We start from the raw sequence: 27,784 nt of genomic DNA on the forward strand, positions 1-27,784 counted from the left end.
GCCTACAACAAATCTGTATCCCACAACTCCGTTGTCTTGCGCCTACGGTTGCGCTTTGCCCACCACTTGGACATTGTTTGACGCCGGAAGAGATGGATAGCCCCCTCGCTTACAACATCAACTACCCAATCGCTCTCCGTGAGTCCCATGCGTCCGTTTTGTCTCTCATTCACCTTTGATGACTTGTAAGTATTCTTCAGGCGCTGCACGTCGGCATTCTTTGAAGGTGCTGTATGGGCAACACCTCGCCTCAATGTGCGTATCTGTTTCTCAAGGTGTTTTCGCACAGTCCCCAGAGTTGCAACAGCGGGTCCAATTTTGTCTAGTCCCTCCCATGAAGCGTTGGGGCCCTGCATTGAGTAAGTTACCTTCTGGTCTTTGATGTTATGCTCTTGTGCCTGATCAACAGGATGCCATTTACCCGGGTGACCTGACAAGTTCACGAGCCACGCACGTCTCCGGACATAGTCTCTGCAAATAGTTAGCTTACAATTTCTCGGGCGAGATGGGTACGTACTTCAGCTCGGGTGGCCATTCTCGTTGGAGGCAGTGAAGCAGTTCCAGGATCTCGATGGCATAGCGGCTGTTGCTTCCTCCGGAATAACGGAATAAGAGGTAAGGAAGAGTATCTTCCATTACACCAACATCACCCTCTTTAATAGCAGCTTGAAGGTCGATATATCGTAAGGCATCCCGGTTCCAGAGCACGGATTCCCGAAAGATCTCGTCCTTTTCTTCATCATCTTGTGAGTCCCAGTCCTCGAGAACATCTACTGATGCCAGCTTATCAAGTATCTCCATCGCGAATTTGTACAGTTCTTCGGGCGTCTTCTCCTGCAAAGCTGCAAGATCATCAGCACCTGTCACAACACGCCAGCAATCCTGAAATCGAGCTTCGGTGACGTGACAAATGGCTTCATCCAGTTGTTGGTGGAATGGTCCTCGAGTTTTGACGGAGTCGAGACCCTTTCGATTTAAGACGGTGAATGCGTGTCGAAGTCCTCGGCCGGCAGTAGTACCTAGGTATTGTTTGTGTAGTGAAGCAGCAAATGTCATTGAGTTGTGGAGCCATCCAAACGAGGGGATTAAGAAGTCGAGGCGTTCAAAGGCGTTGTCATCCCATGCATGGCTGGCAATGAGACCACGGATGCGCTCGGCTGTGAGCTGATCCCCTGTCCATACTAACAGTTGCCCTAGAGCCAACTTTTGCTTCTCCTCCGTTGATCCAATGAGGCCTAGTACGTTGAGAAAGTGCATAATCACCTTCTCATTACCCTCGTAGCTTGCTTCTTCTATGTGAACTGTGCCAAGGACGTGTTTCTCGGTTCGGTACTGGGGTCCAGTGGGGAGCTGATGCACAGGGGGAGGCTTGGCTAGGAGGGGGTGTTTGCGACCATCGTACGTCAAGAGATTGAAGGAAGGGGAGTCAAACAGGTACATCAAGATGCGATAAACATCTCGCAAGCGGCGTGAAGGTGCACCTGCTCGTTCAAGGTCCCAGATATCCTTGATGGTGAGAGGTCCTTGCTGCGCTGATGACCTGCGGTGCTCTTGAAAAGTACGGTTACACAGACGCGTAGTAGGGGGAGCGTCAGGCTGGAAGTAGATGGTTGCAGAAGTCCCAGAATCAAAATGGGATTGGTTATTCATACGTTGATTGAACACCTTGAACGCGAGGTTCAGATTGTCATGGGAGATAACAAATTCCTCTCCGTTCTTCAAGCGAATCCGAATGCCGTCAAGGGTGTTCTCTGCAATTGTTTGAATCGCTCGAACCGTCCACTTGTGGGACATGGTCAATCCCAGGGTATGTAGGAAGTCAAGAGATTTTGCAGAGATATTCTGCGACCGGAGGTATGTTGATATCATCTTTTGCCATAGATTGTGGTGCTGTGAACGCGAATACATCACTTGCATAATGATAGAGATGATCATCTACCATATATAGTGAGCATGCAAGCATATCCACTAAGAAGTGGACTCACAAAATCTGGCTGTCTCTGTGTCTCCCGCTCAACCTGCAACTCTGTTCGGGAAAGTGTACGCAGCAGTGCCCACAGCCTAGGAGTTCCGCTCATCCCTGGACTGCTCAGACGCAGCCTCCACTCCTCTAGGGTGAAGGAAGTGAGCCCAACGTCCGACAGCTCATCAGATGAGCAATGGGTTGACTGGCTGATGTCTTGCAGCTCTTTCTCAGTTGTTTTGGTGACACATTCGAAAGCAAAGTCTTCCATGGCTACGCGAGCAGCCTGAGGCCGTGGCTTGGTGCTTCCCACCGGGCGGGGTGGTTTCCACCAGGTTCTGAGTATTTTGGGGAGCAGAGGACTTGTCATCAGTGCAGTGCGTGCAGACCGAATGATGCTGCTCTGGATGCAGGCCCGGTCTCCCCAGCTGAAATACAACAAGAAGAGTGGAACATCAAGGCCTCGTTCCTTCATGAAGTTGATAGTTTCCTCCATTCTTGCAACTATAGTAGGGTTATCAGTGGGAAAGAAGGTCGAATGAGCATTGTCGCTGTGAGGATCCTCGGTAATGGACGCTTCATCCAGCAGGTCAAGTTCACCAGTGTCACGGTGTTCCTCAGCACGGCTTAGCTGCTCGTAAGAAAAGTCGGTATCATAGATTTGGAACGGGTTGATGTCTTTGTCAAAACCGAAGGCGTGCGGATTGAAGCTGAGAGGATACATGGTATGTCAATATTATCCAGGAGCTCCGACGTCGTGCTCAATGGCTAGCACTGTAGCCTGGGGCTCCCGATCATCTTATCGCAGCGAAGGTAACATACTTTCAAAACGATCTTGACATTGTTGCACTCGGCTGTAGTATACATGACATTGAGTGACATTGCGTGACGACGGTATAGCTCTCTATCAAAAGTCTCCAGACGCTCCTGCGGAGCTGCCCATAGGGCCGAAAAAGCTCCGCCCAAAAGGAGCGGTTGGTTCGAGACTAGCTCACCACCATCATGTCGCTCAGACATGGCTTTGCCTCTTGTTTCCGTACCAAACGATGTATCTGCCTCAGGACATGAACAGCGTTCGCCTCGCGCAGCTCGCTGTGCCGACAGCGGTACTGCTATGGGGCACATACACGTACTTATCTTCCTCCAGCAGGTCTAGCAAACGACGCAAAGGCCCCTTTCCCTCCTGGTCCGCCAGGTGTTCCTCTCCTGGGCAACACCCTCGCCATCGACGCGGAGAAGCCGTACGAGACGTTCGAGGCGTGGACGAGGGAATACGGTGCGTCTTGGACTACCCTCTTCGTGCGTGTATGCATGCGCTAACTCAACGAATCCGCGGGTCTGAAGGCGACCTGGTATACTGCCGCCTCTTCGGGCAAGATACGCTCGTCGTCGGCTCGGAGAGCGTCGCGCGCGACCTACTCGAGCGCAGATCGAGCAACTTCTCGGATAAGACGATGCTCGGCGCGGCTGAGCTGTGCGTCTCTTCTCCCTTTCTTTTCGTCCCCTTCCTTTTCCACTCCGTTCCTCCCTTCATCTCCATCTATGCCTGCTGACCTGACACCGGCTCTAGACTAGGCCTGGACAGGTTGTCGGCGTTCGTCCCCCACACGGACCACTGGCGGCTGCACAGGCGCGTCTTCCACCAGGCCATCCGGCAGGACGCGGTCGCGCGGTACCGACCCGCGCAGCTGCGCGCTGCGCACGAGCTGTGCCGCAACATCTTCCTCGCGCCGCGCGCGTACGTCGAGCATCTGACGCTGTGCGTACCTCTCCTTTCCACCTTCTCACGACTGCAGCCTTGTTCTGACTGGAGCCCCTGATGAAGGCACGCGGGCGCGATCATTCTCGCGACGGTGTACGGATACGACGTGAGCGGACGGCACGACGACGCGATGCTCGCGATCATCGAGCGCGCGAACGAGCACGTCACGGGAAACGGGACGCCGTTTGTGTTTGCGATCTTCGAGGCGTTTCCATCGCGTGCGTGTTGCTCTTTGCCATCCTATTTTGACCTGAGAGAGGTGCCTAATCGCCCTTGGGTTTAGTTGCGCGCATACCGAAGTGGCTGGGGCCTGTAGGCTCCCTTGCTCGTCTTGCGCACGACTCGAACAAATACGTGTCGGATATGGTGGAGGTGCCGTTTGTGTGGGTGCGCAAGACTATGGTAAGGTGGACCGTCGAATCAGCGTCAGCAGCTCGCTAATGCCAGATCTTGTCGCTGCAGTCAGAGGGATATACGACTGTAACGTCGTCGATGGTGTCTGATTCTCTGAGGAAGTTCGGTGACGAAGATGGGGCTGTAGACATAGAAACAGAGAAGGCAATCAAGGGCAGTGCTGCCGCTGCTTTTACAGGTGCGTTTCCCCGCCCTTTTCTTATGTCTGCCTTACTCGATCTAAACTACTTTCTAACCAGCTGGGACCGAAACAGTGAGCTTCACCCTCTCTCACACAATGCCTCGCACTCATGTCATTATATGTTACAGACATTCGCAGTCATCCAGATCTTTATCCTCGCGATGATCCGGCGCCCAGACGTGCAGCGCCGTCTGCACGCGCAGCTCGACGCTGCCGTGGGAAGCGGCTCTGATGGGCGTCTCCCGACGTTCGAGGACCGCCCACAGCTGCCGCTCCTCGACGCGGTCCTCCGCGAGACACTGCGGTGGCGTCCAGTCGTCCCCGTGAACTTGCCGCACGGCGTGAGCGAGGACGACGTGTACGAGGGCTGCTTTATCCCCGGTGGTACGTGCTCGGCGCTACTCCATAAAATACTCCCCTTTACCACAATCTGATGTGCCCGTGCACAGGCGCAGACGTGATCGTAAACACCCACGCGATTCTGCACGACTCCGTGCTCTACCCCTCTCCCGACACGTTCAACCCAGATCGGTTCCTCGATCCCTCCAGCGGCGCGCTGGACGACACGAGCGCCGCGTGGCGCCGCGTCAGCCTGGCCTTCGGGCTCGGGAGGCGCGTGTGTCCGGGGCGACATCTCGCGGAGGGCTCGATATGGGCCGCGATGGCGTCGCTGCTCGCTGTGTTTGAGTTCGGGCCGCCGCGGGACGAGCATGGGAAGGAGGTGGAGTTTGATGTGAAGTGGACGAGCGGGATGGTTAGGTGAGTTTTCCCCTCTTTGGTTTCTTCGGCTTTGTCGGTTCTGTCGCTCATGCTGCCTGGGACCGGTGCTAGGCGGCCGTTGCCCTTCCCCTGCGAGATCAAACCGAGGTATGCGGGTGTACTCGAGAAGATCGAGGCTGAGTTGATGTGATGGCCGAGTTGAGATGGGCTGGGTGATTCGAAGCGACTTCAGTTGACTATGTGTGTCTATAATACGTACTAATATGTGTTTTTCCTACGATAAAATGGACATTTTACTTTGCAGAAACATCTCAGTTCAAGGATATTCAGGAAGGAACGACGAAGGTGTTGTAACTATGCGTTGGTAAGATAGGCAAATCATAAATATCTGGGACGACTCGGAGGTCCCTGTTCAGCAGCGAACAGCTACGACCGTGGCCAACACCTACGCCTTTACTGCCTTCACTTTGTCCAAGCCAGCAATGAACTTTGCAGCTTCAGCGGCCATCCCGTTGTTCCCGTACACAAAGTGTGCTGGGAACACCAAAGCCCGTTGTATGTCAGCCAGCGACGTCGTCAGAATAGGGAGCAATGCATCCGCGACCTGCTTCGGGAACCGCTCAGCGATGCTCGCAGCCGCCTGAGCCTCTTCGACGCCTTTGGCGACGCTCGGAAGGTCCTTGATGGGACCCGTGATACCGTCAATGGTCGTCGGGATCTTGAAGTCTGCGGGAAGGTCCGCGCACAAGGGATCGAGGTTGTCCACATCGGTGACACAGTATCCCTTGACGTCTTGCACAGGGATAGGTGGGGTGGTGTTAAAGAACAGCGGCCACGGGTCGCCAAACGTGACGAACCCCGCAACACGACCGAGCGTCGCGCCGTCGAGCTGGTCCAGCGCCTTGTGTGCGACGAGCGCACCCTGGCTCCACCCCGCGATCACGATCGCCGCGTCGGGGCACTTCTGCGCGTACGCCGCCGCGGCTTGCGCCATCGACTTGGCGCCGGTGTCGCTGCCGTATTCTGCGAAGTAACCCTCGAAGGTGGCGGGGTACGCGGTCGGGTCGACGCCTTGCACCGCGACGGAGGGCAGTGCGCTTTTGAGACCGTCGTGGAGGTCGGGGCCGACCCAGACGCCGATGTTGCCATCGTCGAAGGTTCCGCGGGCGAAGAGGACGCCTACGGCTGCGCAGGGCGCGTTGCCGGCGAGGATGGGAGTTATGTCGTCGGCGGTGTCGTCGGTGAACCGACGGACAGGGGTGGCGGAGGTGAATGTGAGGCAGGCGGCGAGGGAGGCGAGGAGTAGCTTCATGGTGTCGTCGGTAGGTCTTCCGAGATTTTGAAAAAGAGTGTGGGTTGGCTGTCAGCTTTGAGATAGACTTAAGGGCCCGAAGCGCTTCTTATATGTCTGCAGTGATTGAACATGACGGACTTGGTGACGGATTAAGCGCAGGGATGACATGTCGATCATTCGCCTATTAATTCATACCTCGTGAATCTACATCATGCGCACCCTGGAGGTCATCGCTGTTTTTGCTTGATGCTATCGTTCACTGTCTGTGGTCGCTCATACCTCCTAGATTTGTGCAATCACCTCCATGGGAATCGAGACTGCGAACCAAGAGATGCTTTGGCTCGGAGAATTATCCCTGGAAATAGCGCACCTGGCAAGCTGACGTCTGACGGTAAAAGTATCTGTTGGGTATTGAGCCATGAGCTGATCGGGATAAAGGGTGGATACTTGGTGGAAACGCCGAGCAACGCCGAGAAGCAACGACAGAGAGAAGAAAACATAGCGATTGCTACGTTGCAGGGATGTTCCTTGACAGCATCACGTGACCGCGTCCTTTACACGCGACACGGCGATGACATGATGACATGACCGCCCGTGTTATTGGCGCCCGTCCTAACATTACACGTTCCACTCATCTCCACCTTCGACCTTCCAGGTCCTATACCCTTCACTCTCCCTATACCCTTCTTTGCGTTCTCTGTCTCGTGCTTCGTAAACGACGTCCGATGCCTCCAAATCCCGCGACTGACGCAAGACTAAATGCTGCTCTGTGCGCCAAGGTCGCATCGCTCCACACCGAGCTCACACACCTCCGTCAGCGGTACGACGCCCTCCTTGAGGCCAAGGAACAGGCAGAAGAGAAGGCCAGGCAGGCTTCTGAGAAGCAGCAGGATGAGCACGATAAGTACAATGGGTTCAGAATATGGTTCGTCAGCGCATACAGGGAAGGCAAGCACGGAGAGATCCGGAGGATAGTGAAGGATATGGAGCAGCAGCTGAACAAGGACGTTGTCTGCTTCGTGGAAAAGGAAGGGGGAACAGGAAAGAAAAAGAAAGGAAAGGAGAACGAGAAGGCGAACGAAGGGAAGGCGGAGACGAAACTAGAGGATGAGGTCAAAGTAAAGATTGAGGCGAAGGAAGATTTCAGGGTCCTGGGCGGTGCGTACTATCTGTCTCAGCTTCATTTGCAGCTACTGACTGCTTGTGTCTTTGGTAGGTTCGTCAGCCATCAACGACGCCCCACGTCGACCGTGCACGCCTCCTTCAACTGATCTACCAGGTAGGCGCATATAACCAGATAATGTACGGAGGCAGCTACTTACTCAATGGTGTCTCCCAGATTTTCGGGACCCACACCTACTATCCACGCCAGGGCGGTGAGCACAACCGTTAAACAGCATGTTCACTTCACTCACATTTGTCTAGATCCTCTGCATCCTCGGGACGCTCTACTTCCTCGCCTATGTCCACCTCAAGCAAACATATCGTAATATCTGGTAAAGCCCTTCGTGTATGCAATCTCCTCCAAGCACTGATTAACCTATGCTAGCACACACCACCACCATCAAATCTGAGCCACAATCCCAGCTTCCGAGTGAGCACCATCATTCTCCGGCGCACCGTGCTATCCACGGATCGTCCCGGTGCGCCCCAATTTCACTTACCTCGCCCATTTCGAAGGCTGATTCGCATACGCGTAGAGCCGAGAATACCACGACGATTAATTCAGCTTTCACGATCAACCCAGACGCCAACGGCGGCCGCGCTTACGCCTACGACAGCGTCGTGCGGAACCGCGACGAGCGCCGACACATGGACGCGGGCGACTGCGAGTGCTGTCATGCAGTGCGTCTTCCTGACATCCCTGCTTACTCTTTCGGACCGAACCTAACGAATAATGTTCCTGTGTGTAGTACTACGAAGGCGTCGGCCCGATGCCGCCCAGGCTGCAGCAGCCACTATGGCGCTCGCCCTCGACGACTCCGCGCAAGAAGAAAGAGAAGCAGAAAGAGCGCTTCGGCGCCGCGCGTACAGAGCCGCGCCAGCAACACCCGAAATCGCGCCCTTACCCCTCCCCGCACCGCGACCGCACCCACAGCTCGTCGGTTCACTGTCGCCCGGCTGTGTCGTCATCCGCATCCGCGTCAGCTTCCACTTCTGGCGTCAACACAGGTCTCAGCGCTAGTACCAGCAACGGAGGACCCTCCTCGCGCCGGAAACGCCGCGACTCCTTCGACGACCCCTCGGACAACGAGGAAGCCGAGAACGCGCAACGTGATATCGAAGCGCACAAGAAGGCGATTTCGAAGCATCGGTACCACTGGCAGCGCGCTAAGACGCCGCCGGGCTACTGGGACATCGGGTTTCCAAGCACGCAGGAGGCGGACGCGCTCAATGCGCGCGCGAGCGCGATGCATAGGGATAAGATGCGTGCTGTCGAGAGGGAGGCTGCGTGAGTCTCACATTTTTTCTTTCTTTGCCTTGAGTTTTCGAGTGCTGATGGGGAACGATATAGGAGGGGCAATGGGAAGTACATGATGAGGAAATAGCGGTCCTGGGATGAGTCTGGCCTTGTCAGTCCGGTCATCCGACAATGGATATCGAAGCAAGGGCTGGTCGATGGGCGAGGCCCACTGCAGCATCGCCGCTTCGAACTCCCGAACGGCACCGTTCAGCATCGGAAGCATTTCTAGACTGCTTTAGGTCCTGATCTCGTCCACCTTCCCTCTTCCACTTCATACCCGCACTCTGCCTGTTCGTTGCTGTCTACTGGAAAACACTACCATCTCCTTTCTTTCCCTCACGGACACAGTCACATCGAGTGACGTCGATTGTACTTTATTCGTTTCATATCACACCAAGGACGCTTTAAATACCTCAAATTCGGAAAAGAAGGCAGACATCATCTTTACATTCTACTATACTTACAGCATTGCACAATTATACATTCACATGCGAATACGAGCTCGAGATCACAGTCACCGAGCAAATCAAAGACTTCTGTACCCTTTAACGTGTCTATCTTATATTGCAGGTAGGTAAGTACGTTAGCATATATTCCACATCCTGCAAGTGCCGTCACACTCCCGCTAATTCTTCCATCTCCTTCTGACTTCATACACCTTTTGCCTGCACATAGATGCTACTGCCACGAAATTGTTGGTCGCTAAAGAGGAGCAAAAGCAGAGTCGTCGTGTGCATGAGTTAGCTCGCCGAGCAAACGTGGTTTCGGTGCTCCACACAATGCCCTGGGACGCGCCGGTTGCAACCAATACGAGGGCCAAAGAGCGGGAAACATGTCACCAGTAGCAATGACCAAGACAACGAATGGCTTTTTAACCGCATTGGTAATATCTTCATCGGCCCTCTCCAGCTGCTCCACGACGGTGTCGTATACACCTTCATTATGATTCCAAGCATACCATCTGATATCCAAGAAAAGATGGGAGGCAAAGATAGAGTGCAGCATACTGCAGGGTATGCTAAGAGCAACTATAATTTCAAGCTTCGGCGCCTAGTGTTACTATATATGTCAGTGCCGCTTGTCTGAATGCATCTATCTGCTCACCGCTTGGTTCAACATGAGGATTGTCAGGGCCATGCCTACATATAGTAGATGGTCAGCCTTCCGTCAACTGACATCTACGCCCCAAACCCGGATTATCACGGACCGAAAAATAAGATGTATCGAATAGTTCCTGTCAAACTCTGAGCCAGGTAACTCAAATTTCAGCTTTGCAACACGCACCACTACACCCAATCCTGAGCAACAACGGTGAGGTGGTACCTATGTGCCACTTATTAAGAAATTGAGTGCACTTTGGTAAGAAAAATCTCGCCTATTTGTTTCCGTGCTGAGCGAATCTTCCATAGCACTAGAGCACAGCAGACTGACCGTTGGAATCAGACACAGGTGATAACTGTCAGTAGAGCTGGTTTAAAGTACCTGATTCTGTGACAAGAAGCATCCCCCAATCCCACACTAACCAGCTTTTTCCTCTACTAATTCCAATACAGCCCTCAGTGCTCTCGATTTCTAACACTGTGTCCCATGCAATGGAAGATGTTAAACCATCTAAATCAAGATTACAACATCACTCACACTCAATAGAATGCATGAATCGTGAGGTTGCGTAGATCCCGATGATGAAGCAGCCCACCGCCTGTACAATGCAGAAAGTCGCTGACCCCCGAGATCGTTCGTAGATTGCCCAATTAGGACGAAGTTGAGGGCTGGAAACAGTTCAATATCTTAGTGCATGTGCACAACGAAGAATTCTTGCGCACTCTCAGAGGGGCAAAACCCCAAGAATAGTAGCCCTTTTTCCATGTCGTATGCAACTTCCTTTGCAGGGTTCAGACAGAGAGAACTCACATATAGTGGCGAACGTTGGTTTGTAACAGGCAGAACCCGTGATATTAGTTGCGAAGTCTGTAAACAGTGGCTATTGAGTGGTCTTGGGTGGCATGCCAAAATTCGCTGCATGCTCACTGAGCCATAGCTGTAGGAAGGAAACAACAACGGCTTGATATCTCGTCCACGTGTACATGGTGCTCATAACCGACCGGCCCTCTGTCCAAATATGTTCTATCTCAGATCTCAACGCTGAGGGATCGTGCTGTGTCAAAGACCTAAATATGATGCGGAAGATTCATACTGAGTTTCGAGAGACCAATAAAGATATTATTGGGGTTCCTTACTACAAAAGTCGTGGCAGCGACTTTTTTTTTGTGTAAAAACGGCTCATGAGTGCGTGCCGAGAAATTAGAGATTCAGCGACCCTACTGGATAGATACTAGAGGAACAGCATTTAAAACAGTTGGGCTTAGTATCTATTTGCTACGTACTGTGGTTACCACGTACCTGAAATAATTGCCTCTGATACACGATAGTTTCCAGGAATTCACTGGAATATGGTGGGAGGGTAGCAGACATGAGAGCTTCTTTGGCAGGGAGGAGGCTACTTCATGATAGAGCCAACAGCGGAACTCCCTTAAGTAAAATTTGTCGCAGTGTACAGCATATTTATATGGTACTATGCGATCCCACACCTGGGCTTCTATCTAGAACATCTGGTCAACGGCAGTTAGTCGATGTCTATTTTATTGGGACGCTGGGCAATGTCTTTGATATCGTCTTGTCAAGGTTTCCGAACGCCCTGCTCAAATTTTACCCACAACCGTGTGGTGAAACTTAGCTTCTGATGAGGCGATGTGACGGCGACAAGGCAGCAAGAACGTGAACATGGCCTCGCATCAATGCAATATTTGCCAGTGGGGCGCGGTGTTGTAGACAGGAATAGAGCGCTCTTCTTCATATGTAGTACTACTGTGATGGGGGAAGACACGCCGGCGCCTTCGTGGAGCATTCCCTTATTCCTGTGCTAGGCAGTGGTTTTACGTGGGCGATTAAACACAACTAATGCTGTATCCCGAGATTCCCAACGCCCTTCAGCTGTTTGACTTGCTCAGATTGACTATCCGAAGAGGTAACATAATGTCATCTCCAACGTATTAGAACCTTGATGATTGGGTCAGGTCCACCGAGGTTACTATACAATATAGTACTCCCGTCAGCCGATTGGAAGCTTAGGTGAAGCAAGAAATGCGAGCACTGACCGGTATTCCTGTGCCACCTAAGGAGAAACATCGTCTTACCTTCAAAGGCAAAAACTATGATAAAAATAGCCATTGCTCTTATCCCGGAGGCAGTACGAGGTTTTCTAGAACTTACCAATGTCAGCCGAAGGCATGAGGAAAGGGTGACGATGCTCCAAGAATGACGGGCATGATGATAGGCACAGCCTCATGGTGGAATATTTAGATACTCTCATGTACGGAGCCGAACATGTATCGCCGAAGACTACGCAAATGAACGCTGACAAAGTTCACGGCAAGGACCCTCTTCTGCCGTAGATGTTCTTAAATACATCGCGAACAGCCTAAGGCTGGCGCTCCGTCCTTATCTTGGTCGCACAACACAATGGAAGATCGGATCTCAAGATACTGGCCAATTCAATAATTCTAGAGGTAACCTACAACACGAAAACCCAAACACTACAATGAAAGAAAAACACGTCGAAAAAAATCTAGTATGCCCTCAACCCAACAAGCCAAACTCAGTTACTCGCATTATACATCTCCAACACAGCCCTCTGCACAACGCCCTTCGGCGCCTTCCGCCCCGTCCACCGCTCAAACTGCTCATACCCCTGCGCAAGCAACACCTCGACACCCGAGACCGTCGCCCAGCTCTGCGGAGCAACGCTCCTCGCCAGCGCAAGCAACGGCGTCTCTGCAGGCTTGTACGCCATTTGACCGGTCATCACGTTGTTCACGAAAGGGCTATGGGGGTAGATGGCTTCTCGAAGTTTTCTTGTAGAACCCCCGGAAGTGTGAGGAAAGGGCCCTGAACAGGATGCCTAACGGATGATAGATACTGCCTCAAATGGGCCTCGACTCCATCAATATCAACATAACCTTGCCGAGGACCTTGTGAGGCCCGATAGCAGACTCCCGTATGGCACAAAATTCTGACTTATTATAAATTAGGTTTTCTTCAAGCTTCACTGAGGCGGTTTACTGACCAATCTCGTAATCAACTCTTAATGTCGGCAATTCATCCTCAGTTTGGTCGCAGTACCATGAAAGATCAAATATCAAGATGCTAGGTAATTCAATAATTCTAGAGGGTAAAAGCTATGGTTTGATATGGAACTACCATGTTATACATCCGAGCGTGTAGATTGAGGGAGTATTGCCGCAAACTCCAAGCTTCCAATGACCTCTTCACCACCAGTTATATCTCTTCCGGCCACTTGGTTAGCATCGTACTCCCGAATGCTAAGGATCATAAGCGGCCCAAGCATTGACAGGTAGAAGGTCCAGAATATTTCTGAGATGATACAAAACAATACTATGGTAAGTTCAAAACCAAGCTAAGAATTGGTTAAGCTTTCTGGAGTCTTATATAATAAGGAAAGGTCATCCTTACAGAGACTGAAGATTGGATGATATCAATGACCAGAGCCAATAAAGCCCTGCATTTATATTCTGTTAATAGGGAGTATTTCTAGCGGATCAAGCAATTGTAGTGCCTTACCCAAGAAAGTAGAACACGCCATCTCTCATAACAACGTCGGATAGGGTTTTGACTGCTATTACTCTATCCATTATTTCACCTGTGTGATTGTCTTTACGAATTTCTTTGAGATCGTTGACGAGGCGGACGAGCAACATTCCAACGAGAACGGTTTCATATGCGAGAAGGGCAATGGTTTCAGCTTGGTTATACCATAGCTGAAGTTGAGACGTTTCAATAAAGCATGCACCACCACCTCCTGGCGTTTGCCAGCGAATTACTAGGGCATCAGTAAATCAGCTAATACCCAGGGTAACGAGAAAGTATTCAGAATTTGAAGCTCACTGGGTGGTTCGGGGATATAAATCAAGTACGTGAAGATTATATTTGCAACTTGCACTACAAAAAAGAGAGTGCCGAGGCAAATTAGTACCCGTTTAGACCCCCCATATAGAGCGTATATCCGTATTCCCATCATAGCTAACGCCCGGACACAGTCAGGAACTGATACCCCTCGAAAAGTCATATACATGCCGTTGAGAATGAAGGTTATTGCAGGAGTCATAATGAGTTGATTCATGACCATCTCTGCTGAGCCTTCAGAAGTATCAGTCCATGGTTAATGGCATTGAGGAGAACCAAAGTCTTACATCTGAAGGGATTGAGATGTACGGAGAAGAGAGAGCCTTCGTCCACAACTCACGCCTGGTGTGGACAAGAAATTGATTTAAACTGGTACATTATATTACAATTGACTCACTACGGCTGACTTGACGGTCATGGGCAATGCTTCGCTACCTTGTAAGTCGTACCCATGCATGAGAACCTGAAACTTACAAATCCTGGTGTCGGTGGTGATTGTAGCAAATATTATTGTCTTTGAGGTTTGTTCACTGAATGAATCAGAGTAAAACTCACACATTCACCGTTATCCCTCCGAATCGCAGCTTGGCGGTATTAAATTGCTCAGCAAGATAACGCAGGCCAAAAACAATTATTAACGTACTATCCCATATGATATCTTCATAATTTTCGACCCTTCCTTATTCTGAGCACGAATGTGAGCAGTTGTTTTCAATGACGACATTATTTTTCAGTATGAAACTCACCCAAATAAGCGTTTTCTGTGAGGGAGAAGAAGTGTTTAGATTTTGTGGGGAAGGGCTTTAGACTCCAAAAATTGCTGACCTCGCGTTTCAGATCAAGTACTAGCGCGGCAGTAGCATAAGAGGTCATGTTTAAGCCTCACACGTAAGACGTCTGGGTTTATGATGGTACCATAACCCATGAGTACAGGCTTAAGAACGCCATTGCCACTGCCAGAGGAGCGCAAGTGCTTTAGTAGCCCATCCGCGTCGAAGTCTCACGATACAACGAACCGTTTGCGTAGCTCGTTGTCTGGTTGACCAGGAGATCATTGAGTGTAGGAGAGGAGGACATGGTCAAGGTTCGATATGGGATGGCAGATGTCCATAGACGGTAAGAGGACTCACTTTTATAGCACCCATAACCTAATCAAATCACTGCAATTACAGTATGATCCTGCATACATTATTCCCGACAATGCTCTTCGACAACAGAACATAATGAATCAATGAATCACGTATTTTAGCTCTCCTAGTATTGTGGATAAGAACGGATTGTGCGCTTTTGACCCATGAAAATGAAGGCAAGCACGTAGGTGCCATTGCTATAATATCCATAAATTCTGTGCTAGGGGGTGAATCCACCGGCAGAGTGATTTCACAGAAAGCGGTGTACGCCAGCTAAAGTGGTAGCCACCCAAGAGGGCGAATTGATGCCCGTATGAAAGGTCATTAAATCCGTGCTTACGGGGTTGGCTATGATGGAAGTCAGGCGGCTGTTCGACATGCACTAGAACGTGTCAATGTTACCTGAAAGTATGAGAAAAAGGTCCTGATCAAGATGCTGCACGGATGGAAAAGGCTCCACCTCACGTTAGAACGTTGGGATATCTCGTCCAAGATGTAACTGCTCGCTCCGTCAATCTCGACAGAAGCCTACAGAAGATTGTCTGGGTTCCAAAAGTTTGACTTCGACTCCGGCACCTCGCGTGCTTTGGCGGCGGTGTCGTTTAGTACGTTGTCCTCGATTCTACTCCTTGCTGAGGGTGGTACTTCTTCCTCAGTTATCAATTTATCAGCCGCAGAAAAGGGTGGTTCGTCAAGTCAAAACTTGAAACAGTTCAATAATTCTAGAGGGTAACCTACAACACGAAAACCCAAACACTACAATGAAAGAAAGAAAAAAACACGTCGAAAAAATCTACTATGCCCTCAACCCAACAGGCAGAACTCAGTTGCTCGCATTATACATCTCCAACACAGCCCTCTGCACAACGCCCTTGGGCGCCTTGCGCCCCGTCCACCGCTCAAACTGCTCATACCCCTGCGCAAGCAACACCTCGACACCCGAGACCGTCGCCCAGCTCTGCGAAGCAACGCTCCTCGCCAGCGCAAGCAGCGGCGTCTCCGCGGGCTTGTACGCCATATCCACAACAATCCCCCTCGCCACCGCCTTATCAAACAGCGTCTCGGGCAGCCCCGCAGCACCCGCGCTCGCGGGGACAGTCGAGATGATCACGCTAGGCGCATCGCCGGGCCACGCGCCGAGACGCTCGACAACCTCCACGCGCGCGTTGGGGAACGCGTCCACGAGCGCCTGCGCCTTAGCCGCCGTGCGGTTATGCACGTAGATGCGCTTCGCGCCGAGCGACTGCAGCGCGTAGATCGCCGCGCGGGCGGTGCCGCCTGCGCCAATGACGAGCGCAGCAGCGGGCGCGGCGAGCGAGGGCTGCTTCTCGAGGATGCACGCGCGCATGCCGAGCCAGTCCGTGTTGTCGCCGACGAGGATCCGGGCGCCAGAGGCACCCTCAGAGGTGGGGATGATCGTGTTGACGGCGCCGATCGCCTCGGCAGCGGGCGTGAGCCTGTCGAGGAGAGGCATCACATCGAGCTTGTGCGGGATGGTCACGCTCGCGCCACCAAAGTCGGGGCTCGCGAGCGTCGCGCGGATCTGCTCGCCAACATCGGACGTCTCGAGCAGGTCATACTGGTGCGGCAAGCCCAGCGTCGCGAAACCGGTGTTGTGCAGGGTGGGAGAGGGCGACTGCGAGATGGGCGTTCCAAAGAGGAAGAACCGGCGCGCGGGAAGCTGCCCTGCAAGATGGAGCGCCTGCTGAATCTGCGCAAACGAGAGCTGGCCAGGAGCAGCCTTGCTAGGGAGAAGCGGATGCGTAACAGGCGTCAACGTGCGGTTAAGCACGCGCGACAGCTGGCCCTCGGCGCCCATATTGATCGCAATGATCGGCTTCGCGCCCGGCTGCGCCTCCACCCTGCTCACAAACTCAAACAGCGCAAAGTTGTCCTTGAGCTCGTTGGCCTTGCCCACAATCTTGACGATATCGCTCAGCTCGCTCGCGACCTTGTACTTGTCCTTGACGAGCGCCTCACTCCACTTCATACTGCCCGACCAGTCGTGGAACGACGCGACGATCTGCGAGTGGCCCCGGTGCGCCCTCGTCGCAAGCTCCTTGATGCGCTGCTGGTCAAAGGTGATCTCGACGTCGACGTACTCGACCCCGTTCTTGACCGCGAGCTCGAGTAGCTCAAACGCCTCCTTCTCCGCGCCGTCGGGGAACGCGCCGCCCTGCGAGACAGTGCGGACGGTGAACACGATCGGAAGACTGGTCGCGCGGCGCAGCGCCGCCAGCTGCTCGGCGACGTACGCAGCCGGAGGAATGTACGTCCCTGGCGCGACGGGCTTGTCCAGGTCCTTCGGCGCGCGGAGGAGATCGACACGGAGCTCAAGAGCATCGACGCCCTCGACGAGGTGCTCCATATGCGCCAAGGCAGGGGTGATATCGGGGTACGTGAGCGAGAGGAAATACGACCGCGTGTCCTTCTTCGCAACGTTCTGCGCAAGATTAACAGACGTCCCAGCAACATGCCCAAAGAACCTCGCCACCTCGCCCGCGAGCTCCTTCTCCCTGCGCGCCTCGTCCTGCACAGCAGCAGCACCGCCGAGCACACCCGTGTAGTTGACGAACTCGAACCCAGCGCACTGCGCAAACCACGGCTCGCGCCGCTTCCACACGTCCGTGACCGGCTCGCCATACGCAGGACGCGCCGTCTCCTCGCCGAGATAACGCACGACCTCGTCCACCTCCCGCACGACATGCACAACCTTGCCGCCCGCCTTGGCACCGCCAAACGCCACGAGCAGCTCGCGCGCCTCGGGCGTCTCGACGATCCCGCCGCCGAGCGAGAGCACGTGTCCCTTGGCGTGCGTCTGCAGCAGGTCGCCGAGGATCTTCGTCTCCGCAGCGCGGAACGCGGGCCACCCGTGCTCCGCCACGTACGCGCGCACGGGCCCGTGCAGCGTCTCAAAGTGTGCGTCCGCGTCGAGGAAGGACCGGCCGAGCGTGCGCGCGGCGAGCTCGCCAATGTGTGACTTGCCCGAGCCGCGCATGCCGATGAGAATGACTGTCGCGTCGCTGTCTGCAGGGGCCGTGGGCGCGGTGGAGACGTCCTTGGAGGTGGAGGCAGCGGCACCGTCGTGCGACTTGTCGAGCTCGATGCCCTCGACGTGGATGCCGATCTACGAAAACTTGGGGTCAGCTACAATGTCTCGCTTCCGAGCGAGACGGTGCTAACCTTGTTCTGCAGATCATCCCACCAGTTCGGCCACGTCTTCTCGACGCAGCGCTTCTCCTCGAGAACCGTGCCCTTGACAGTAGTCGCAAGAACAGAGAACGCCATTGCAACACGGTGATCGTCGTAGCAATGAATGCTCGCACCCTCCTTGAGCGTCGGCGCCGCCTGCCCATGCACCTCGAGGCCGTCGTCCAGCTCCGTAGTCTTGATCCCGAACTTGGCTGTACGCCCATCAGCCACCAACACACGAACGCAGAAAAAGAAAACACACCAAGCTGATCCATCATCGCCCTAATCCGATTACACTCCTTCACCCGCTGATTCGCAATCCCCAAAATGCGACTCGTATACTCCTTCCCCGCCCCCTCAATCCCCAACCCCTCCTTCGCCGGCCGACACGCAACAGCAGCAAGCACACTCGCCGTCAAAAACGCGTCCGTCATCGTCTCCATATCAATCTCCCCCAGCGCACGCAGCCCGCCCTCCCCCGTCGCCGCGTCGTACGGCGGCGGGCCCTGCACCGTCGTCTCCTCCGCCGTCTGCTCGACCGTGCACCCCATGCGCCCGAGCACCTCCACCGCAAAGCGCGCGTCGCCCTGCAACGACGCCGACCCGATGCCCGTCACCGTGCACCGCGTGCCCGTGATCGCCGCGACCGCCAGCGGATACGTCGCGCTGCTCGCGTCGCTCTCAATCACATACGTCCCGGGGTTCTTGTACGTGCCCCTCGAAATCTCGTACACGTCCAAAAGCCTGCCCGTCTTCTCGTCGCTGAGACGCCTGACCGAGACCCCAAACGTCTCCATCATCGCAATCGTCATGTCGATATACGGCTGCGAAATCACGCCCTTGCCCTCCTCCTCGCCCACGAGCTCCAGCACAATCGGCGCCTTCGCATACGGCGCACACAGCAGGATCGAGCTCACATACTGGCTCGACACGCTCGCCGCGAGCCGAATCTTGCCGCCCGCAAGCCCGCCCGCGGGAATCGCGAGCGGGAGCGAGCCCGTGCTCTCGCGGTACTCGACCGCGCACCCGTTCGCGCGCAGCGAGTCGACGAGCGGGCCGATCGGGCGCTGTTTCATACGCGCGTTGCCCGTGATGTTGGTCGGGAGAGACGCGTCCGCGGGGTTGGCCGCGGCGAGCGCGCAGACGGTCGTGAGGAAGCGCGCGGCGGTGCCGGCGTTGCCGAGGTAGAGCTCTTTTCCGGCGGCGGGGACGCCGAGCGAGCCGCCGCCGCCGTGCACGACGAGGGTCTCGCCTGCGTCTTCCCATTCGAAGGAGGCGCCCTGTGGCAGGCGCTGTGAGTCACGAAATCCGAGAGTTGAACCGAGCTCCTAGGCATACCTTGAGCTCCTGGAGCGCATTCATCATCACCGCCGTATCGTCCGAATGCAACAAGTTCTTCAGCCTGCACGTTCCGCTGCCCAGCGCAGCGAGCACGAGCGCCCTGTTCGAGATACTCTTCGATCCCGGCGTCGCCATGCGCACATTCTTGGCCGGCGTACCAGGCACAACGCGCACCGCATCGCTGAGCACCTTCGCAATCGCATCGTCGGGGACCACGCTCGCCTTGAGCTCATACGTCTTGCCAATCTCCTTCAGCAGCACAATCTTCTTCTGGCTGCCCGAGTTCTTCTTGTCGATACGCATAATATCCAACAACCTCGACACGCCCAGACCCTGCACCGCCGGCACCCTTGCAATACGCGGGTCCGTCACGCTAATCGGCAGATTATACGCCTTGAGACACCTCGCCAGCCGCCCAATCACCACCTGCCCACACACGCCCCTCGAGCGCGCGAGCTCCGCCTCGAGAATCATGCCCACGCTCACACACTCCCCGTGGAGCACCGCAGGCGTGAGGACGGCCTCGATGGCGTGCCCGATCGAGTGCCCAAAGTTGACGAGGTTGCGCAGGCCCGTCTCGCGCTCGTCGATCGTCACAATGTGCGCCTTGACGTTGATCGACGCGCTGATCGTGCGCAGCAGCAGCGTCTGCGCCGCCGTGCGGTCCGCGGCCGTGCGTCCGACGGGGCACGGCGCGGGGGACTGGATCGCGGCGAAGAGCTGTTCGGCGGAGGACTCGAGGATCGTGAACTCGTCGTGCGACCAGATCGCGGCGGTCTGTGGGTGCAGAGAGGGAACGCGTTAGCTGGGGGTATTGTGGTGAGAGAGGGGGGAGGGGCTGACCTTGACGACCTCGGCCATGCCGTTCGAGAACTCGCGCTGCGGGAGCGTTTCGAGGAAGGCGGCGTCGATGAAGATGTATTCGGGCTGCCAGAAGGCGCCGATGAGGTTCTTTCCGTGGGGCGTGTCGATCGCGGTCTTGCCGCCTACGGCCGAGTCGACCATCGCGAGGAGCGTGGTCGGGATCTGGCAGAAGCGCACGCCGCGCATGCTGATCGCCACAAAGTCATCCGCAGCAGCGGGGAATTAGCGTGCCAAAGGCATGACGAATGGCATACGAGGACCAAATACAGATGGAATGAGAAGAGAGAAGATGCGAGTGAGTATATGCGTGCCGGCTCGTGAGATCGCGCAAGAAAAGGTACGCACAAGGTAGCAGCGACGAAGCCCGAGAGATCGCCAATGACGCCCCCTCCGAGGGCGAGAACGACGGTGTCCCTGACACAGCCATTGAGCAGCAAAAAGTCCTCGATGTCGGCCTTGCCCTCGCGGCTCTTGGACGTCTCGCCGGGTGCGATGACCTTGCTGATGAACCTCGGTTTTTCTGGGGTCTTGGCGGTGTCGAATGCGTCGATGAAGGCCTTTTCAAAGGCCTGGAGGTGGAAGGAGGCGACGTTTGTGTCGGTGATGAGGACGTAGGTGGAGGAGGGGAGGTTTGTGAGGACGGTGTGGGCGATGTAGGGGATGAGGTGGAAGCCACAGTGGATGGAGTCCCTGCCGAGGATGGACACCCTCGTGACGTCGGCGTCCATGCTTGTTTCTAGGAGAGAGAGGAAATAAAGAAAGAAAAGGTGGGATGGATGGGCGGGGAGTGAGAGGTATAAGTAGAGGATATCAGGAAATCAGTGTTTGGTGCGGCCGCGGTGTCCGAAGGCATCGGAGGCTCTCAGGGCAGACACCAAACTCCAAGAGGCAGTCTTCCCCGCTCACCGCGCCATGGCCCAGAGCAGCTAAAGCACGGCGATGCTCGACTAGGCCAATGTCCCCCTTGGTCCAGTTGGCACGGCGATACCAATACCAACACCATCGTCGACGCACTCGACACTGCGCGGGTGCCTTTCCTGGTTGGGGGAAATAGCCCCTGTGCTTCATCTAGCCGCGATCGAGTCAGCGACGGCGCTTGCGATTGGCAGTGGTTTGACGGCCGTCTCCTGGTGGGAGAGTGCGCACAACGACGAGCTCATGTTACTTGAAGCAGGCTTGCAAGAAACGGCGGCAGTCACCGGTAGCGCTGAATGTCGACGCGGTGACGCCGCTACTAGCTCGATCAGCTAGTCTTTATGACTATCACCAGTGTATGCTAGTATCGATGTACGCTAGTGGCCCTGACCAAAACGCGAATAGCGGAACGGGAACACAGCGATCGACCGCCCAACCTCATTTGTAGGGTGGCGTCTTTGGCTTTCCGGAGGTATACGGTGCTCTAGGGCCATTTACCAACGACCGGAGCAAGGCCGTTCGTGGCAGTATCCCCTGACGCTAGAGTGCGATTGGACGAGCAGTGGACAGGACGAAATCGGAGCCCCAACCGTCGAGGCCCGGGTGGCTCCCATTGGCCCGCGTATCAACAAAGATGCTTTCTTCATCAAGGTGATCATCGCCATCGCCCTGAAACCCCTTCCGCCAGCCAATCAGCGGGCGATGCCTGCGTATCTCGGGCTCGGACGCGTGGATGATAAGAAAAGAGAAAGACCGGCGGATAGCGGCTTACATCATATAGAACCACAGCGTCATCGCGGGCACTTCACCGCGACTCAAAACTCACCAAAGCCCGCAAGCTCCCGGTCTCCACTTTCCTCTTAACTACTCTGCTCTCCTTGCCCTAGGGCACCCTCCCCACTCAGTTTCTCTCTCTTGCATGAGTTATTGACGGTGCAATGTACGCCGTCCGTGCTTCCCGTGAGCTCTGTCTGTAGCTTAAAGTTGATCGAATGCTCACCTGACCTTCTAGAACGCGCCCTCCGCCGAGGAGCCCTCTCCCACGTCCCGTCTTCCCCCCTTCGCGGCGGCCGCCAGGCCCTACTCAAGCCCAGCCCCAGCCTCGTGCGCGCCGAGTCCACACAGGCCACAGGCTCGTCTTCCGCGGCAGTACGTCACATCCCGCTCTTTTCTTACCTCAGGTGGTTAACGTCATCCCGCCTCCGTCCGTGCACGCACCGAACAGCCCCCGCCCCCGCCGCCCGAACCCCAAGTCTCGCGCTACCGCCGCTTCCTGCAGGGCCTCGGCCGCGCCACCCTCGTCACCCTCCTCGTCTCGGGCGGCACCTTCTACTACCTCGCCCGGCGCGACCGCAGCCCGGGCGCCCAGCTCCCCTTCGACCCCACCAAGAAGACCATCGTCGTCCTCGGCAGCGGATGGGGCGCCACAAGCCTCCTCAAGGGGCTCGATACTGCCGATTACAATGTGGTGCGTCGCCCAGGTTGGTATGGGTGTGGTTGGATGGTTTGTTGAGGGAGAGATTGGTGTTATAGATCGTGGTCAGCCCGAGGAACTATTTCCTGTTCACGCCGTTGCTGCCTAGTGTCGCTGTCGGGACGCTGAACCCGCGCTCGATTCTCCAACGTACGTGCTTTCGGCTAAACTCTACGAAACAACCGAGCTAACAATTCGCAACGCGCACCAGCGACGCGCTACCTGACCCGCTTCAAGGAGCGCGAAGTCCGCGTCATCGAAGCCGAGGCCAAATCCGTCGACGTACGCCCCTCTCGTTGCCTCGTTGCCTCCCTACTTGTGAACTTCACTCACTGCCCCAAATATAGCCCATCAAGAAAACGATCACATTCGCCGACGACTCGGAGATCCAGGGGCTCGTGTCGAGCACGACGATCCCGTACGACTACCTCGTCTACGCCGTCGGCGCGGAGACGCAGACGTTTGGCATTCCCGGTGTGAAGGAGCACGCGCTGTTCATGAAGGAGATACACGATGCCGAGCGGGTGAGCATTTCGCACGTGTGATGCAGTAAATAAAGGGGGAAGGCTTATGGGTGGATGCAACGGGTAGATGCAGCGCCGGTTCTTGGACTGCATTGAGAGCGCGGCGTTCCCTGGGCAGACCGACGAGGAGAAGGACAGGCTACTGCACATTGTAAGTCGTCTGTCTTCTTTGCTTTATCAAGTCAGACTGCTAATTGGCTCAACCACAGGTCGTCGTCGGAGGCGGCCCCACCGGTGTCGAGCTCAGGTGCGTCTCCCCTCCCCTTCCCTAAATCTCCGATTAACACGCCCTCCAACAGCGGCGAAGTGCACGACTGGCTCGAAGAAGACCTGCGCTCGTGGTACCCCGAGCTCGCGCCGCGCATCCGCATCACGCTCGTCGAGGCGCTGCCCTCGGTGCTGCCCATGTTCAGCAAGGAGCTCATCCAGTACACGGAGAGCACGTTCCGCGAGTCCAAGATCGACGTGCTCACGGGCACGATGGTCAAGGGCGTCACGGAGAGCAGTGTGCGCCTCAAGCTGGGCAAGGAGGGGGACGGGAAGGGCGAGGGGCGCGAGGTGGATGTGCCGTGTGGGGTGGTTGTGTGGGCTGCTGTGCGTTCTTTCTTCCTTTCTTCCTTTCTTTTTCTCGTGCCATGGGAGTAGGGTGCTGATGGAACTTGTACGCGGACAGGGCAACACAGCGCGCCAGATCTCAAAGGACCTCATGGCGCAGCTGCCCGACGCGCAGACGAACAGGCGCGGTATCGCGATCGACGACTATCTCCGCCTCGCGGGCGCGCGCGACGCGTTCGCGATCGGGGACTGCACCGCGTCGTCGTACGCGCCCACGGCGCAGGTCGCGTCGCAGCAGGGCGCGTACCTCGCGCGCCTATTTAAGCAGCTCGCGAAGCGGGATGCGATTGAGGCGCGGATCGCTGCTGTTCAAGGGGAGGGCGAGGGTGGGGAAAGTAAGGTGGCAGCGGTGGATGAGGAGGAGAAGAAGCTGAGGAAGCAGCTGGACAGGGTCAAGCTGAAGCCGTTCCAGTATTCGCACCAGGGGAGTTTGGCGTATATCGGGTCGGACAAGGCGATTGCGGATCTGCCGATCTTTGGGCGGAACGTGGGTCCTCCCCTTCTCTCTTTTCTCCCTGTCCTTTCGCTCTTCCCTCCTCGTCCTTTCGTTTTTCTTTGGTGTCCGTCTACCTTGAAGAGCACATAGCTGACGATTGATTCTCCCCCCCTTTTGTTTTGGATGGAAGTGGGCAAGCGGCGGCGTGGCGACGTACCTGTTCTGGCGGAGCGCGTATCTGAGCACGCTGTTCTCGCTGCGCAACCGGACGCTCGTCGCGAGCGACTGGCTGCGCGTGAAGCTCTTTGGGCGGTGAGTGTTTTTAGCTTTCGACGCGCTGTTGTTGAGCTGATGTGCTGATGTGATTCTTTGTAGTGATACGAGCAGGGAGTGAGTGAACAGTGGCTAAAATGTGCGAGCGGGCCCCGGAGCTCGTTGGGTTTTTGAATGAGGCCGAGGCCGAGGATGAGGGCGACCACGGTAGCAGAAAAAGTATCACGCTCTTTCTTTGCTTTTCTTTTCTCTTTTCTTTCCTATCTCCCCGTGTCAGTAGTGCGGGTCACCGGCTTGTTGGCCCACGTTTTGTATAGACGCTGCGATGCATGCATAGACATTAGCTAGAGGTATTTAGATGCGCTTTGTGATAATAATACTCGTTTAAAGTACTTGATTGACGCAGTAGTTATCCGATGCATGGTTACAATACTCGCATTTCGGGGGTTTGATGCATGCGATGTTGCTGCATCGCGGCTCGGTTTCCTCGAACTTCCTTCAGGTAGAACAAGGTGCCGGGTCCGAGAATGTGGCGCGTGTCGTAAGCCTGAACAACCTCCAACTACCAATGTGTATCAAAGGCGGCAAAGTTCTTCTTCCCCCGATTGATAGTTGCGGTCAAAAATACAGTGTTGTGGTATGGCGTATGCAGAGAAAGTACTTGTATCCGAGTGCTCGAGCCTACGATTTCCACCGATATGGTTTATTCCTGTGGCTGGCAGAGGGGATGATATTTCAACAGCACAAACGCCCCTTACATAGTTGAAAGCGAGAAACCTCTAGACTGGAGACGTGATCGATCTCTGTAGAATTATACAACATAGTACGATAAGCCTCTTTCCTAAGCAGTAAAGCAACCCAGAATGCACAATTAACATTTTCTGTTCGTTTCGAAACGCTTTTGCATACTTAGATAAGGACTAAGCTCTGTCATCTCCTGCAGTATTAATGTCTGCAAAGTGCAAGGTCGTCCCGTTACCCGACCCTAAGTTATGACTCTCTGTTGCTTTCTCGCTCTGCTTCCGAAGGCCGAGGAACATCCACGGACCAATCATTGTTAACTGAATAAAACTCGCCATAGAGTTGATTGTAGAGTAAACCGCTGACTGTGTCACTCAATCAGAGATACTGCAGAGTTTGGAGATCGTGTATATCTCACGGATTGAAGCTTAGGAGCTTGTCCCACAGCAGTGATTAGGATCCCAAGAAACGCACTTATCAAATTCGATATGAGCAATTGTAAATTGATTGTACATGTGCTCATTGACTCACATTATAAAGTATATCAGACTCTGTTTTATAATGAACAATCCTATGGAGCCAGCGGAATGTCTGAGAGACGTCCATAATGGCTGCTTTAGCTGCACAACAGCAGAGTATATGTAGAAAATGATTAAAATCAGCTCAAACACCAGCAGTGCAGAGCAACACAGTGGCCAAACCCATTGAGGTTCGGATGACGTTTTGTTGCAAGAGCTTATGCTAGACATGGTCATGTCCGCTTTTAGATACCAAGTTATTGGCTCGCTCGTCCATAAAGTAAAACTGTAATCACTCACCTGGTGTCACAATGCTTCCACCACGCACAAGCAACATTTCAGAGATGACGATAGAGAATGTGACAGCTTGCGCAGCCAAGAAGCCGATCACAAGGACTGCAAGGACACGCTTAGATTTTTCGAGTAAGACGTACACCCGAAGGGCCATCATCCCTGCCCGTACCAGTCTAGTGGTCAACGACTATACTGTATGTTAAACTGAGGCTTACCTTGTAAAACAAACAAAATAAAAGGCCCAATCACCAAACGGACATCAGTCAAAATGTAGCCTATGCCAGACGATGAAACCAGACTCCAGGTATGACTTGACTTCATCGAGCTCACATCTGCATTCGATGGCAAGTTGAGCAGCGATCGAGCTGATCATGAGAAACTAGGCAACATACGTCTATCGAAAGAGCATCACCATCAGCGGTTTTCGAAATGCAGGAGCCTAACCTACTTACTTGTTCTGAGATTGACCCGTTGATTACGACTAGAAAGTAATTAGTTTATTGCTTAAGGTGATCTATAGATACACAATAGAACCTTGAGATCTGCAGAATTGATAGTCAAAAGACCCTAAATTATTTGTAAACACTAATTCGAAGACTCACATTCCCCATAGCAAGCCAACGTAGCGCAACTAAGGGAAGTGACGATCTAGTTTAACCAGGTTTGCAAAAATAAAAACATACCAGTATATATATCAACGACATTCCACTCAGTTTTTTCATCTAATGAGCTTCGTTAGCCATTTTTTTTCGCCCGTTATAAGTTAATGACCTGACCCAGACCAACTCTATCTGAAGAATACCGTAACACAATCAGCATCCATACGCTCATTCGAGCTTGATTGACATCCGTGTACCTCGAGGCCCAGATTTAAGACTAAGTATAAGCATTACTCAGACCTAATGTCGACAACATTGGTCTAATGAAGTCACTGACCGTAATCGTACAACATCCATGTCAAGGAAACCACTTCCTTCGTGTTAGTTGCGCTGCTTCAAGCTTATCAGGGACTTAGTGGCTCACCCAAGGTATATACAGACCAAAGGTCCGACCCATTTTCGACTAGGATTGAAGACATAAATAACGCGAGGTAGAAAGAGTAGACCGCTCCAAAGGCAGCAGGACAGTGTTGCTTCTTATATAGCTCGATAAGGATCTTGATTCGTAAAAGTAAGATCTGAATTTAGAGCTTCAGACTCCAGTTCTAAGCGGGGAACTTGTTGAGGCGCCATCTATTTACTCCTGTCCTGTTGAAATCAATATATCATCAGTCTCAGACAAATCTTTGTACTGTAGTCTTCCATTGCAAACAGGAGTCTGCGGTACAGGTCTGTGTATGGCTATGCGAAAGCATGTGCGCAGGTTCATGAGATGCATGTACCTAACGAGTTGGCGGAGATTTAAGCTGACAATAGCTTCGACCCAATGCTTTCATTTTGCCTATTGGCCACTGATAATATGATAGCATTCAATAAACAGCCACAAGAGTCAGGGGTTTCAGCATCCTGTGTAGGAAGGTTCCCGAGCCTGGAAGGCTTCGGAGTTTCAGGATAGTTTCAGATGTTCTTGGTTATCACACATTGATATATGTGGGAATGTTCCGACATACCTGATGTTCTTCTTTTAGGACTCCTGATTCGAAGATGAATATATATTGCGCACAAGCATGTGGCTAGAATAATCATGCAT

General features: G+C 54.0%; 7 protein-coding genes across 7 annotated transcripts; 3 read left to right on the forward strand and 4 right to left on the reverse strand.

Annotated features, from left to right (window-relative positions):
• Positions 1–2: 2 nt before the first annotated feature.
• CONPUDRAFT_76987 (uncharacterized protein) lies at positions 3–2,687 on the reverse strand (the record flags this gene model as incomplete). Its single annotated transcript, XM_007775752.1, has 3 exons — positions 3–471; positions 518–1,935; positions 1,986–2,687. The coding sequence occupies 3 exons, from the start codon at positions 2,685–2,687 to the stop codon at positions 3–5; spliced, it is 2,589 nt and encodes an 862-aa protein (XP_007773942.1).
• A 291-nt stretch (positions 2,688–2,978) lies between these two features.
• CONPUDRAFT_147013 (cytochrome P450) lies at positions 2,979–5,942 on the forward strand (the record flags this gene model as incomplete). The annotated part of the gene is made up of 11 exons (XM_007775753.1): positions 2,979–3,069; positions 3,114–3,239; positions 3,308–3,437; positions 3,534–3,722; positions 3,789–3,943; positions 4,009–4,127; positions 4,188–4,317; positions 4,379–4,392; positions 4,449–4,704; positions 4,770–5,079; positions 5,152–5,942. 11 exons carry the CDS (start codon positions 2,979–2,981, stop codon positions 5,228–5,230), a joined length of 1,599 nt encoding a protein of 532 aa, XP_007773943.1. The 3' UTR covers positions 5,231–5,942.
• A 1,097-nt stretch (positions 5,943–7,039) lies between these two features.
• On the forward strand, positions 7,040–9,186 carry CONPUDRAFT_131453 (uncharacterized protein). Its single transcript, XM_007775754.1, has 8 exons — positions 7,040–7,492; positions 7,551–7,613; positions 7,674–7,710; positions 7,760–7,830; positions 7,884–7,977; positions 8,035–8,179; positions 8,248–8,786; positions 8,850–9,186. Exons 1-8 carry the CDS (start codon positions 7,060–7,062, stop codon positions 8,881–8,883), a joined length of 1,416 nt encoding a protein of 471 aa, XP_007773944.1. The 5' UTR covers positions 7,040–7,059; the 3' UTR covers positions 8,884–9,186.
• A 3,162-nt stretch (positions 9,187–12,348) lies between these two features.
• Positions 12,349–14,651, reverse strand: CONPUDRAFT_169186 (uncharacterized protein; the record flags this gene model as incomplete). Its single annotated transcript, XM_007775755.1, has 5 exons — positions 12,349–12,709; positions 14,334–14,362; positions 14,422–14,463; positions 14,525–14,539; positions 14,604–14,651. 5 exons carry the CDS (start codon positions 14,649–14,651, stop codon positions 12,454–12,456), a joined length of 390 nt encoding a protein of 129 aa, XP_007773945.1. The 3' UTR covers positions 12,349–12,453.
• A 939-nt stretch (positions 14,652–15,590) lies between these two features.
• On the reverse strand, positions 15,591–21,033 carry CONPUDRAFT_147016 (Pentafunctional AroM protein; the record flags this gene model as incomplete). Its single annotated transcript, XM_007775756.1, has 6 exons — positions 15,591–18,035; positions 18,092–18,312; positions 18,363–19,380; positions 19,439–20,218; positions 20,285–20,492; positions 20,651–21,033. The coding sequence occupies 6 exons, from the start codon at positions 21,031–21,033 to the stop codon at positions 15,732–15,734; spliced, it is 4,914 nt and encodes a 1,637-aa protein (XP_007773946.1). The 3' UTR covers positions 15,591–15,731.
• A 1,125-nt stretch (positions 21,034–22,158) lies between these two features.
• Positions 22,159–24,881, forward strand: CONPUDRAFT_139887 (NADH dehydrogenase; the record flags this gene model as incomplete). Its single annotated transcript, XM_007775757.1, has 11 exons — positions 22,159–22,180; positions 22,474–22,688; positions 22,754–22,844; positions 22,906–22,976; positions 23,042–23,218; positions 23,286–23,369; positions 23,428–23,465; positions 23,518–23,812; positions 23,892–24,320; positions 24,460–24,581; positions 24,645–24,881. The coding sequence occupies 11 exons, from the start codon at positions 22,159–22,161 to the stop codon at positions 24,661–24,663; spliced, it is 1,563 nt and encodes a 520-aa protein (XP_007773947.1). The 3' UTR covers positions 24,664–24,881.
• Positions 24,882–25,462: 581 nt separating this feature from the next.
• On the reverse strand, positions 25,463–27,173 carry CONPUDRAFT_76994 (uncharacterized protein; the record flags this gene model as incomplete). Its single annotated transcript, XM_007775758.1, has 8 exons — positions 25,463–25,603; positions 25,815–25,903; positions 26,102–26,254; positions 26,311–26,427; positions 26,548–26,576; positions 26,698–26,726; positions 26,867–26,886; positions 27,119–27,173. The coding sequence occupies 8 exons, from the start codon at positions 27,171–27,173 to the stop codon at positions 25,463–25,465; spliced, it is 633 nt and encodes a 210-aa protein (XP_007773948.1).
• Positions 27,174–27,784: the final 611 nt, after the last annotated feature.

Source organism: Coniophora puteana (assembly GCF_000271625.1).
Source record: "Coniophora puteana RWD-64-598 SS2 unplaced genomic scaffold CONPUscaffold_15, whole genome shotgun sequence".
Lineage (NCBI taxonomy): Eukaryota > Fungi > Basidiomycota > Agaricomycetes > Boletales > Coniophoraceae > Coniophora > Coniophora puteana.